This window comes from Miniopterus schreibersii, assembly GCF_964146895.1.
Source record: "Miniopterus schreibersii genome assembly, chromosome: 11".
Taxonomy (NCBI): Eukaryota; Metazoa; Chordata; class Mammalia; order Chiroptera; family Miniopteridae; genus Miniopterus; species Miniopterus schreibersii.
This window is the reverse complement of record NC_138111.1, coordinates 2,801,211-2,813,525: the sequence shown is the minus strand read 5'-3', so window position 1 is coordinate 2,813,525 and position 12,315 is coordinate 2,801,211. Positions and strand designations below refer to the sequence as shown.

General features: G+C 57.7%; 1 protein-coding gene across 2 annotated transcripts in view; it reads right to left on the bottom strand.

Annotated features, from left to right (window-relative positions):
- Window positions 1-4,892: 4,892 nt before the first annotated feature.
- The window catches only part of NUP214 (nucleoporin 214), a 73,712-nt gene continuing 66,289 nt past the window's right edge, over window positions 4,893-12,315 (bottom strand). For both annotated transcript variants that reach the window (XM_081150503.1, XM_081150504.1), the window contains exons 33-36: window positions 8,398-8,569; window positions 6,291-6,430; window positions 5,561-5,585; window positions 4,893-5,129 (exon numbers count right to left, since the gene is read on the bottom strand). In XM_081150503.1, coding sequence (XP_081006629.1) covers window positions 5,096-5,129; window positions 5,561-5,585; window positions 6,291-6,430; window positions 8,398-8,569 — 371 coding nt within the window. In that variant the 3' untranslated portion in view covers window positions 4,893-5,095. The remainder of the gene's footprint in view (window positions 5,130-5,560; window positions 5,586-6,290; window positions 6,431-8,397; window positions 8,570-12,315) is intronic.

Below are 12,315 nucleotides of genomic sequence, written 5' to 3'. Positions count from 1 at the left end.
CAACCACCAATCCCATGAATAACTGACTGCGATGCAGGGGCCCGCAGCAGAGCAGGCAGCCTGGGGAGGCGGCGGGCACGTGAGTGGTTTAGAGGCTGCGGGACGAGCAGGGGCACCCGAGGGAGCACTGGGTGAGGCCCAGGCTGGACAGGCCTGGCCTGCGGTTGGAGGGGGTGGGTCATCGGAGGGACAGAGCAAGCGCATAGGGACTGGAGGGTGAGGTTAGAAGAGGGGCAGGAGAGGCAGGAGGGACCGGACGTGGGATCTGCAGGCCATGGCGAGGGTCCCCTGGAGGGAGGCTGAGTCTGGGCAGGCCTGTCGCAGCCTCGAGGGGTGGGAAGCCCTTCAGCCTCTGCATCCCGGCACCAAGGAGAGGGCCCCGGACAGTGCTGGAGGGACGCTGCGAGGGGAGGGGAGCTCCACCGCCCGCCCCACGCTGCCCGGCTCCTGCTGGCCCCTCCCGCACAAAGCCTCTCTCTTGGCAGCTGGTGGTGCAGGGCTGAAAACAATGTGGAGAATCTCCAGCCAGGGCTGTGGGATGGACGGGTTCTATTTATAAGTAGAGGGGCTGAACAATGGCGCAGTGGGTCTGTGGCCGGACCTCCTGGGAAACCTCAGCGCCAGGCCCCGGAAGACAAGCGGAGGAAGGAGGGGATCAGACACTGAGGGCGCGGAGCCAGCTGCTTCCTCCAGGGTCCGACCCCTTCCCGGAAAGCCGGCAGCTCCGGCCCGCGCACGGTGCGGGCCACACGCTCAGCCCCTGCCCCTCCCTCCCAGGGCTGTGGTGTAGACAGACGATGACCACGGACGAGGCCGGAGCCAGCAGGAGGGGGCAAACAGCTACAGGACAGGCGGAAGGTCTGCTGTGGCCCACGACCAAGGTCAGCTCGTTTTCACAGGGCAGACAGGGCAGCTGTGTGGTTAGGGGCTCAGCGGTGCCCCAGGCGCAAGCGGCCAAGTATTTCTTCTAAAACGAATGACTATCTTGGGGGGTGGGGGTGGCATGGCCCGGGCTCCTGGCTCCACCAATGGCTGGCTCAAGACTCAGCAAACTGCTCCTCTCTCAGCCTCACCTTCTCACCTGAAAACCTGGGTTATGGGAACTGGCTCGTAGGCCCAACTGGCTCGTAGGCTGGATGTGAAAATGTCTGTGAACACTTAGGACAGGCAGTGTCTGGCACGAAGGGTCACCAGTGAGTTATCACAACATTACAATCGTATAATCGAACTGGGCGATTGAACAACGCGGGGGTCGGGGTGCCGACCAGCCGCCGTAGCTGAAGTCCGCCCTCCAGACACGCAGGTTCCCAGCCGAGAATAAGAAATTCGCCTGAGCTTACACAGCGTGAACTGCGCGGTCCACTGAAAGCCCCGTGGATGGCGCGTTCACACCCACGGCGCTCAAGGGCCGGCCGCGCGGGGAGGCCCGCGTCAGAAACCCGCAGGAAGCGAGCGGCCCGAGGGGCTGCCCCCGGCACGCGCTCCCAGGAGCCGGCGCCAGCAGAGGCTCGAGGTCGGGACAATTTGGAAACGGCTGCCTGCTTCGGGTTATTGATTTACAAAGCACACAGGGAAATTAAAGACTCCAGAGTCTTCAATGAAGAGCTTTTAACTTTTGTTCCGTCTGTTCTTTCCCCAACTCACGTGACCAGGGAGCCCTTTGGTTTTGGCTCAGAATAAACTTCCCACAGGAAGCTCTGTGAGGACGGCCGGGGTTTAGGGGTAAAACAATCTCAGGCCAATTCCTCTGTCCACTCGTGAGTGACGAAGGAACAGACAAATGGGGGGGAGAACAGGAGGGAGGGACCCCGGCCCCGCCTTCGGCTCAGCAGGAAGGAGGAGGGTAAGAACCAGCGAACTCTTAGAGGTGCCAGCCGTCCGGAGACACTGGGGACGGGCGCCCACGAGCCAACGAAACGTGGGAGAAAAAGGAAGACTGGGGGCCAAGCTCGGCAGGACGCAGACCCCCCCCCCCGGCAGTATTTTGTCACAAAGGATGAGCGGCTGACCGGAGGCGGCGTTCGGAGGCTGGCTGAGGGAAGGAGGTGGCGGCCGCCTGTGCTCTCATGTATTTCTTTGAAAAGGTACCCAAAGAGCAGCTGAAATGAAACTCGGTGTCTGTCATCAACAATTTCAGGAAATCCCTTACCCAGGGTTAGCGGCAAAATAAATATGTCCATGGAGTCGGACTCTCTTTCAGGTGCTGGGGTAACAGTCACAGCCGCTGCGGTCAAAGGCTTTCTCAAGATGCAGTCAGGGACCACCTGCACTGGAATCACCCAGAAAGCTGATCGAAAACAGATCCGAGGGCCCAGCCCAGCTCTGCCGACGCAGAACCTAAAACTGAGCACGCCCGAGCGAGAGCATCAGTGACGCCCCCGCCACCGTGGCCGTTCACTCCGGACATGGGGCAACGCCCTGCAAGGCGAGGACCTACACGGCGGCAGGGGCTCTGCGTGCATCCCTCATCCTCACGACGCCCGCAGGACTATGCTCCAGCCGCATGTCACCCGAGGGAAGGGCCTCCCGGCTGGAGGCCCAGCGCCTGGTTCTGGTCTGAGCGCTCACGAGGGGCGGGGCCCAGGGCAGGGGCACGGACCACGCCCCCCGAGACTCCCACCTAGAACTTCTCTCGCGGCTGAGACAGAGGCAAAACTGAAGTCCAGCAGCAGGCAGTCCCGGGCTGGGCGGGCGATGCCACAGGGACCGCCATCAGGTGCACCAGGACGCAGGGGACACAAACCCGCCCACGGTACCACGTGCTTCCTGTCCCTGGGAAACCCTGTCCCTCCGCTGCCACTGGAAGCACTGATTGTGGACACACGTCTACATCTGGAAAAGCCAAGCAAAACAGGACCCTGCTCACTAAGCTGCCTCCCCTTCCTTCCTGCCTTTCCTGAGCTACACGGGAGCCACGGAAGACGCCAACTGTGCCTGCCGCCTACCACTGCAGCTGCTGCTACGAGCTGGGGGTGTGGGGCGGCCGCAGCCCCCTCAGCAGCTGTGGTCCCTTCTCACTGGGACTTGACCCTCACTCTCCCGTCCTGCCACTCTGCCCACCCCACTGGGAAGGGCTCATACCCCATGGGCTTCTCCCTGGCCAGGCTGGAGCCACTGCGCACACATCAGGGAGCTTGGGTTTCAGGGGCTGCATGCTGGCCACACTCTGAGATGACCTTGGCCACCTACCAGTGTAATCGGCCCCAAAAAAGGAGAGGAGTGGGGCTCACACGCCAGCACCACATTCCTCGCTGCCGCCCGACTGCATGGTGGGCGTTATCTGGCCTTGCACAGCTGATATGGCCTCATGGAGATGCCACGTGCCACCTCAATGGCGGATTAAGGCAGAGAATTTGAGGTCAAGGGTTTAGGTGGAACCAGCTTCTATTTATAAAAACGAGCCTCTGGGGAAAAGAGACGGGCAGGAGACGGGCTCAGTCTGCATGACAGTCTACAGGATGACACGCCAGGCACAAGTCACTAGTCACGTTGCTCCCTGGCAAACAAGGCCTCCGTCATGAGCTTTCCCATCAAAATTTGAGTTCCTCTGTCTCAAGATGGCCCTTGTGTATAGACTAAGCAGCTCTAGGTGACAGGAGCAGCCCATGCCTGGCTGTGTGTGTCTCAGGGACTGTCCCCTGCTCCACGGCTGTAAGGCCTTGTCGAGAACAGGTGGAGACAGGCTCTGCAGTTCCACAAGGACCAACAAAGGCACACGCTGGACTCCTGAAGTCCACACTTGCTAAAGAGGCAGATGCTTGAGTTCATGGATGTGCGGATAGACCACACTCTTCTCATACACCCCACATTCCGAGCAGGGCTCCGGAAACACAGGGGTGCTGCATGAGACACTCCTGTGCAGATGAGCGGGAAAAGCCACTGACTCTACACCCAGTTCCAGTCCTGGGATCGAAACCCACAGGACTGCGGCTGCGATGGGCACAACAGAGCGAGACCGACAGCCAGGATGCAGCACAGGGGCCTCGGTGAGGCCCACACAGACACTGTAAAACATTTCAACATACTTCCCAGTGGGAGAAAGTAAACAAGCTCCTTTTCCAACATCCCCTGCTAATGGACTGGCCGGAGTGTGGGCCTATGGGGGCCAGGCAGGTAACAGATCCCACCTATTCTGGATGCGAGGCAGCCCTCGTTCGTCAGCACCTGTCAAATCGCCGGCCTAAGAAATAATGTGCCCAGACGTGAAATATGGCACGACAGGCACCGCAGTAAGACAGATTCCAACCTCTCGCCAGCCTCGCCAACGCTTCAGTGTGGTGCGGGGAAGCAGCAGCATCTTCCTGACTCCTGGGTCTACCCGGGCGTTATCTGCACTGTGGTTAGCAGACAGTGGGCCAGGTATGGTCACCAATGCCACTGCCACTCACAGGAGATAAAGGCTGTCTTCACAATCAGCAGCCACCCCCCTCCCGAGTAAAAGAAATCAGCTGTGGGAAACACGCAGTGCCTAAGGGCCATGAGATGAGCGGGTGTGTTCCAAGGACAGCGTAGCTGTCACCAGTGCTTGCTGGCCTGTCTTCCAGGTTTCCTGCCAGCCACCTAAACTCCAAGGTGCTACAACCCCTCTGAGACTCCGCTGACACCTGTGCGAATTTCTTCCCTGCCACCCAACCAAAGCTGGCACTAAAGGGCCTGATATCCAACAGCAACAATGACACAAAAGGGGGCAGGAGTTACTGCCTCAGAAAGGGGACGAGGGGGCCTCCCCCTCTGCGGAGCGCCCGGCCTGAGCGGACGGGAGGCTGTGCGCCGGCACCGTGCTCACCCCTGGAGGCGTCTGCTGGCCCAGGAGAGGCTGCGCCGGTTCCTCAGAGCCGCAGAAGCGAGGAGACCTCTGTCCTCGGCTGTGACGTGAAAAACCCACTTACATTCTGTACGCAAATGAACCAGTTTAATAGGGGTGGAGGGGGAACAACCAACATGAAATAAAAACCAAGAGCATCTGCGAGTTCTGTTTCTGCCTCTGGGCGCGCTACAAGAACGTCCACTTTAAAGGGCTGCTTCCGTGCTTCTCGGTGACAAGGAGCTGAGGACGCAGCTGGTCACAGGAACCGAAAGGAGCACCGACACCCACTCAGCTTCTCCAGCCACCAAAGCCCTGGACAGACCTGCAAGGAAGCGCCGGGAGGCAGGTCAGCTTCAGCTTCCGGCTCACAGCCGCCTGTGCCCCGGGTCAGGCTCGAGTGTCACCGGCAAGCAACTCTACACGTGAACACTGACGGTCAATAACAAGGCTCATGGCTGAAGCCAGTGGAAAGGATCTGGGTCCTGCCTTCCCGTCTCTGCTGATCGGAAGGCCCTCCCTCTTGTGCTTGGCCCTGGAGAAGGCGGGCCCTGGAGGGCCCGGGCCCTCCCGCCGCATCCCTGCCGAGACGGGCAAATCCACAGAACCCCACACCCGCTGCAGAGCCCCCAAGCTTCCAGGACAGCTTTTAAAACAGGAAGAATGTACAAACAGAGCCAAAATTAGTAGTCCAGTATTTCCACACACCACACACTCTTCAACCCCACTTAATGACTCAAAATTGGGGATACTCACGAGTTGGATGAACCAAAGCTGAATCCTGGAAAAGATGAAAAGGGTGAAGTTACAACAGACACTTGAAGGACAAAGGCGGGCCCCAGGCCAAGCCCCTCCCTCCATTCTCCATGAAACAGCTTCCCAAGGGCTCCCCTCCTCCCCTGCCCGGGCAGGCAGAGAGTCTCTGGTCCGGCCCCTCACGCTCAGCTCTCCCGACCACAGGACCCATTTCACTAGGGAAGTTCTTCTCCTTTCCCACCCACTTGCTTCCTCCTCTCCCTGAGGCCAGACAAGCAGGCCCTGGGCTTCTAGGCCTGGATCTGCTGCTCGCGCCTGGACCTTTGGGCAAGCTGGCCCCGTGGTGTTTGTCCTCATTTGTACAACAGTAACAAGGCCCAACCTCTGAGCCTCAGTGTGCCGCAAAGACAAAAACAAACCAGAAGCGCGGCTACCTGAGGAGCAGAGCCTGAAGTCTCTACGGGAGGGCTCTATGTCTTAGTTTTGGTTTGCTGGCTTGGATTTTTAAACCAAGATTGAGTAAGATGACGATTATTGTGTGTTCTCAAGTCCTGAGAAATTTTGGTAAAAAATGGCACAGTGTTACAAGTCTAATTAAAATCTAAAGACATACTGTTCTCAAGCACTTTCAGCCTCTAAAATAGGACACTGAATAGCCTGGTAAACATCATTCCTTCGACGAGGGAGGGGAAGAGGCAGGAGGAGCCTCTGTGAGGGGCTGTCTGCCTACCTCCGGTGCCTGATCCAAAGCCGGAAAACCCCCCGCTCTGGGTCCCGAACCCTGGGGTCTGCTGGGACAGCGACCCGAAGGTGGGTGCGTTCTGACTGGCGAGGGTGCCGAAGGACGTGGTGCTGCTGCTGCTTCCGAACCTGGGGGTGAGAAACCAGCGGGTCAGCGGGGCCAGGCTGCCCCTGTGGCCCGAGAGCCTCAGGCGGCCTCCCTTGTCTTAGGCTGTATGACGCACACGACTGAGGGGACAGGCTTGGTTTGAACCAGCAGCCAGAGCCCAGAGCAGACCCCCCAGCTGAGAAGAAAAAGGGCCGGACAACGTGGACTCCAGCTTGTCCAGGGTGCCGCCTCGGTCCACCGTCTGGACACTCTAGGTCGCCTAGAAATTAAGCAGTGCTACATTTTTTTGCTCTTTCTGTCCCCAATAATTCTTCAGTTTTATTCCACCATTTCAGCATCTCTCTCTTATCGACACTCCTGCCCCATTTATTCATCTGCTCTCTGGACCCTGACCGTCTACTTCCCACACTGAGGTGAGGTGTCGTCTACACGCAAGGCCAGCGTGAACCTATCCTTGTTGCCGTTTCCCCGCATGGTCCTGCAGGGCCTGCTCAATTCCACTCCCACCGTGGGCCTCTCACAAACAACACTGGGGACTCCTTGGATGTCTGTGGGGTGAGACCAGGGACCTGAACAGATTCACACTGGAATCTTGAGCTGGTCCTCATTAGCTCTGTTCCACCAATAGGACCTAAGCAGACAGCTGGGTGTCCTGTGGGAGAGCTATCCAAGGCAGGACATGGTACTTTGCTAAGTATCAAAGAAAACAGCTGGTTTCAAATAAGCCAACAAGCCCTCAAGATTCCCAGTCAGCACAAGCCTCCAGCGGCTGCAGGGCCCTGTGCTGGTGGACCGAGAGCTCGGGGCTGTAGGGCCCTGTGCTGGTAGAAAGGGGAGAGCTCGGGGCTGCAGGGCCCTGTGCTGGTGGACAGGGGAGAGCTCGGGGCTGCAGGGCTCTGTGTGGGTGGACAGGGGAGAGCTTGGGTCACCGGAACCTGCCCAGAACACCGGTGAAAGTCAGTCAGTTAAAAGCTGTCCTTTGCTTACATTGTTGGGGTTTCCTGGGGGAAACTTAAAGGACCCATTAGTCTCTTTGTGAAACCTGAGAAGCAACACACAGACTGGCTCACTTTCCCTGAAACTTGCCAACATTCTGCACCAGGTTCTTTGGTGGAGAGAGGGCAGGAGTAAGAACATAGTTTATTTCCAAGGTAGAGATGACATCACCACAGACTCATCCCCGGTACCCTGACAATCCCCCCACTTCTGGCTTCCATGTCCTGAGCCAGTGCTGAGGGCAGGTGGCCTAAAAGACAGCCCCTTCAGACTCGGCACCCCGCTGAAAGAGGCACTCTGGCGTCATGACCACATGTTTTATTGGGATTTTATGGTACAGTGAAAGCTACTTTTTCTTTGGGGTTCTGGCAACCAGACTGAATTTCTGCGGCCTAGCATGGCGTTTTGAAAAGAAGGTGTGCACACGGCCGTAAGAGCAGCTTTGAGAGCTGAGTGGTCAATGAGACTCTCAATTGTACAGGGCCCAGTTAGCGTCTTGTGTGGATGCCAGCCCAGGGACCGGGGCCTGAATACTCTCTCCGGGGTTGGGCATGGAGGAGGGGACACAGGAGTGGCTTGCTCAGGGACAATGGTCTAACGCACAACAACCCAAGAGGAAAGAATCTGGGGAAAGCTACTCAATCAGAATTTCCTGGCAGAAATGACCACACGAGGGGCAATCTTGGTTGTAAAGGAGCCACGGCAGGACGTTTTTCTTCCTTTAACCAATCAGCCCAGCAGGAGAACAGGGGTCTGCTGACCAGTATCCTACACAGCAGGACGGTGACCCGGTTGCCGTCCCCTTATGTACTCGCCAGAGTCTGGCTTGGAAGAAATGAGCCTTCCTCCAGGAGTAGAGGAATCCTGGAGCCACTGTTTGCAGATTCTATGTGGGGGCACTCAGCTTATAGTCAAGAGCAGGGAAAACGCAAGAACCCCCTTTTCAAACCCAAAGTACCAGGCCCCAGCACTCCCCTCCCCGGGGGCTTACCCGAATCCTCCTGCGCTGGCAGCTGCAGTACCCTCTCCGAACACTTTGCCTCCCGTCGAGCCCAGAGGGCTTGTAAAGGCTGGGGCTGAACCGAATGCTGGCACCCCTCCAAACCCAGGGGATCCCCCAAAAGTAGGAGGGCTGCCAAACACTGGAGCAGCACCGAAGCCACCTGAGCAAAACAGAGGCAAACAAACAGAAACAGGGAGGAAGAGAGGAGGAGACAGGGAGAGAGAGAATGAGTAGTGAGAAACCAAGTCAGAGGAGGAAGAAAAAAAGGGAAAACACGTTAGAAATCCAAACCCGAAAAACTTAATGAAGGGCAACAACCCCACATCAGCAGCATGCGAATTAAATCCAAAGCACACACAGCCACCAAGCTGCCCCCCCCATTTGAGCAGAGCCGGGGGTCCCCTTGGGAGAGCCCCTTGGAATTCTAGGAACCTCACAGGCCCCGTATTTGTCTGTGGGGTCCCCGGTCCCTCCCAGAGGTAAGCTGGGCCCATCAGCTCCAGTCTTATCAGATCAGGTCGCCACCCAGGGCCAACTCGGGGCATTTCGGTCCCTTCCCGGGCCGGCCGCACTGTTTTGAGACTCCTCACTGTAAAATCATCCTCAAAAACTCCACTTCCTGCCCAGCTGTCAAAGACGACAGGCGCCTATTATTACCACCCCACAGGCAGGGCACCAGGATGCGCGGGAACCCACAGCACATGGGAAGCGCCAAGCCCCCTCGGGGAGAGCCTGTGAACTGGGTTACAGCGGGATGGGGAGCCGCTCGGCGCTGGCGCCCAGCCAGGGGCGTTTTATTTATTTAAACTAACGGCTCTCCCGTCTCTCACCACAGTCTTTCTCTCTCTCTCTGTCCCGAAGAATTTTTAAAAATGCTTTCTCCCTGTGGTCAGGAACTACTCCTCAATAAAAAAGCACACGGATTTCTTCTCTGGAGGAAGGCTGCTGTACACATGTGAGCAAAGCGGTCACCAGCTGCGAGTCCAAGGCTCCTCGCAGGCTCCCGGCCCTACTGCTCAGGTGAACGCAGGCTGGCAGGGCAGCCACCGCACAGAAAGGGTCAGGTGTGCCCAAGCAGCCGGCTCTGCCTGCCTGAGATGCCCAGCGGGCTGGAAGATGACCGTCCTTCCCTGACTGCCCCTCTGCTCCTGAAGAGGGTCCCCAAACCTTGAGACACTGTTCAAGTCACTCTAGGCTACCAGCAGAGACCCTCGGAGTCTGTTGAATGAAATGAACAAAATAGTGTAAGAAACGTGCTCTAAGGCGGAGCATTTCTCAAGATGAGTGTTGGCCTAGGAGCTACATGCTAAAGGGAACGAAGGCGGCTGAGGTGCGAGCAAGGCGCGACCAGCATGAGGGGACCAAGATGTTCTCTCGCCTCCTTCAGAAAGCGAAGGTAGAGTCGGCCAGGCGCGCTCATCAGGAGCGGGACCCAGCCCGCGCCACCTGCGCAGGGGGAGAGTGGGCAGCCGCCGTCCCAGGGAGCTTATTTCACGGTGGGTTATTCTGCAGGGCCGTCCGCAGGGCCTGCACAGCCGGGACACTTCTTGCTGCGGCTCATGCTGGGCTAACGTTCTGTATTTTAAACCCCGAGTGACATCCCAGGCCATGACAACGGGGACTGCTGGGTCACAGACATAATGGACTGGAAAAGAGAAAGTGCTAAAAGGCTGGCAGCTGAATTATTCACGACCGACCGCAGGTCTCATTACACTGTCTTCCTAGGCACTCGCGCTCGAGCTGGTGCCTGGTGCTGCACGTTAGTCTTCTGGGGGGAAGGTGAGTGAAAAGTGAGAAGCCACGACACAGAAGGTACCCGGGGCAGAGGAGAGGAGGCCTCACACGCCCCCCCACATTCATTCACACACACACTCACACACTCCCCCCGCACACTCTCACTCCCCCCCACATTCATTCACACACACTCCCCCCCGCACACTCTCACTCCCCCCCACATTCATTCACACACACACACTCACACACTCCCCCCGCACACTCTCACTCCCCCCCACATTCACACACACTCACACACACACACTCACACACTCCCCCCGCACACTCACTACCCCCCACATTCATTCACACACACACACACTCACACACACTCACACACTCCCCCCGCACACTCACTCCCCCCCACATTCATTCACACACACACACACACACTCACACACTCCCCCCCGCACACTCTCACTCCCCCCCACATTCATTCACACACACACACACTCACACACTCCCCCTGCACACTCACTCCCCCCACATTCATTCACACACACACACACACACTCACACACACACACTCACACACTCCCCCCGCACACTCACTACCCCCCACATTCATTCACACACACACACACTCACACACACTCACACACTCCCCCCGCACACTCACTCCCCCCCACATTCATTCACACACACACACACACACTCACACACTCCCCCCCGCACACTCTCACTCCCCCCCACATTCATTCACACACACACACACACACACTCACACACTCCCCCCGCACACTCTCACTCCCCCCCACATTCACACACACACACACACACACACTCCCCCCGCACACTCACTCCCCCCCACATTCATTCACACACACACACACACACTCCCCCCGCACACTCTCACTCCCCCCCACATTCATTCACACACACACACACACTCCCCCCGCACACTCTCACTCCCCCCCACATTCATTCACACACACACACACACACTCACACACTCCCCCCCGCACACTCTCACTCCCCCCCACATTCATTCACACACACACACACTCACACACTCCCCCTGCACACTCACTCCCCCCACATTCATTCACACACACACACACACACTCACACACTCCCCCCGCACACTCTCACTCCCCCCCACATTCACACACACACACACACACACACTCCCCCCGCACACTCACTCCCCCCCACATTCATTCACACACACACACACACTCCCCCCGCACACTCTCACTCCCACACATGCACTCACCCACTCACTCCCACACAAATACACTCATACTCTCACACTCCCCCCCCACTCACACTCCCACACATTCTCACACTCACTCCCACACACATATACTCTCACACACTCCCCCCCACTCACTCCCACACAAATAGACTCACACACGCCCCCCCCACCCCATGCTCCGAACAGGCCCGGGTCCCAGCTAAGTGAAACAGGAGGAGGGGCGATCACTCTGGCCTTATTCCTGAGACAGGCAACTTGCGTGGTTCGATTTTATTAGGTGCCACACTTTCATGCCTTTCCTCTAAAGAAACAGCGCACTAAAACCAACAGCACTAGAGCACCTGACTGACCCGGGCCCTCCCGCGCCGGGTGCTGTGTCAGTCACTTGAACCCCCCAACACACCTGGGGGCCCTACCTCACCGTGAGCACGAGGCCCTGCGGGCATGGCCCTTGTCTACGTCTAGAGAGGGGGTGAGGGTGGAGCTGGGATTGGAACAAGGGCCAAGTGACTCAAAAGAGCACCCACCATCTAAGTGTTACCTGTCCCCCTTCCCTCTCCCACTGCCACAGAGCGGAGGGGGGACCCCAGCGGAGAGACGGGAGCACGCTCACTCCTAGGCTGCCCCCCTCCTTTCTCTCCTGCCGCCTTAGTTCTCAGGAGGGCGGCTTTCCCCCACCCGCTTCCACCCTTTCAGTTGCTAGTTCATTCACCTCATGTATTTGCCAGGCAGCTTTCCCTGTTCGAGTTCTCAGACTAGGTTGTTTCATGGGGGCAAAAACTCAAATAGAAAAAATACACCTGAAGGGAGGTACATTTTCTTTAAGATTGAAAAATTAAAAGCATCTGATTCTCCATCACTCGGGACCTGATCCCAGGATAAGGGACAACATATAAGAAAAACGCACAAGTCAAAAAAAATAGCATCAAGTTCCT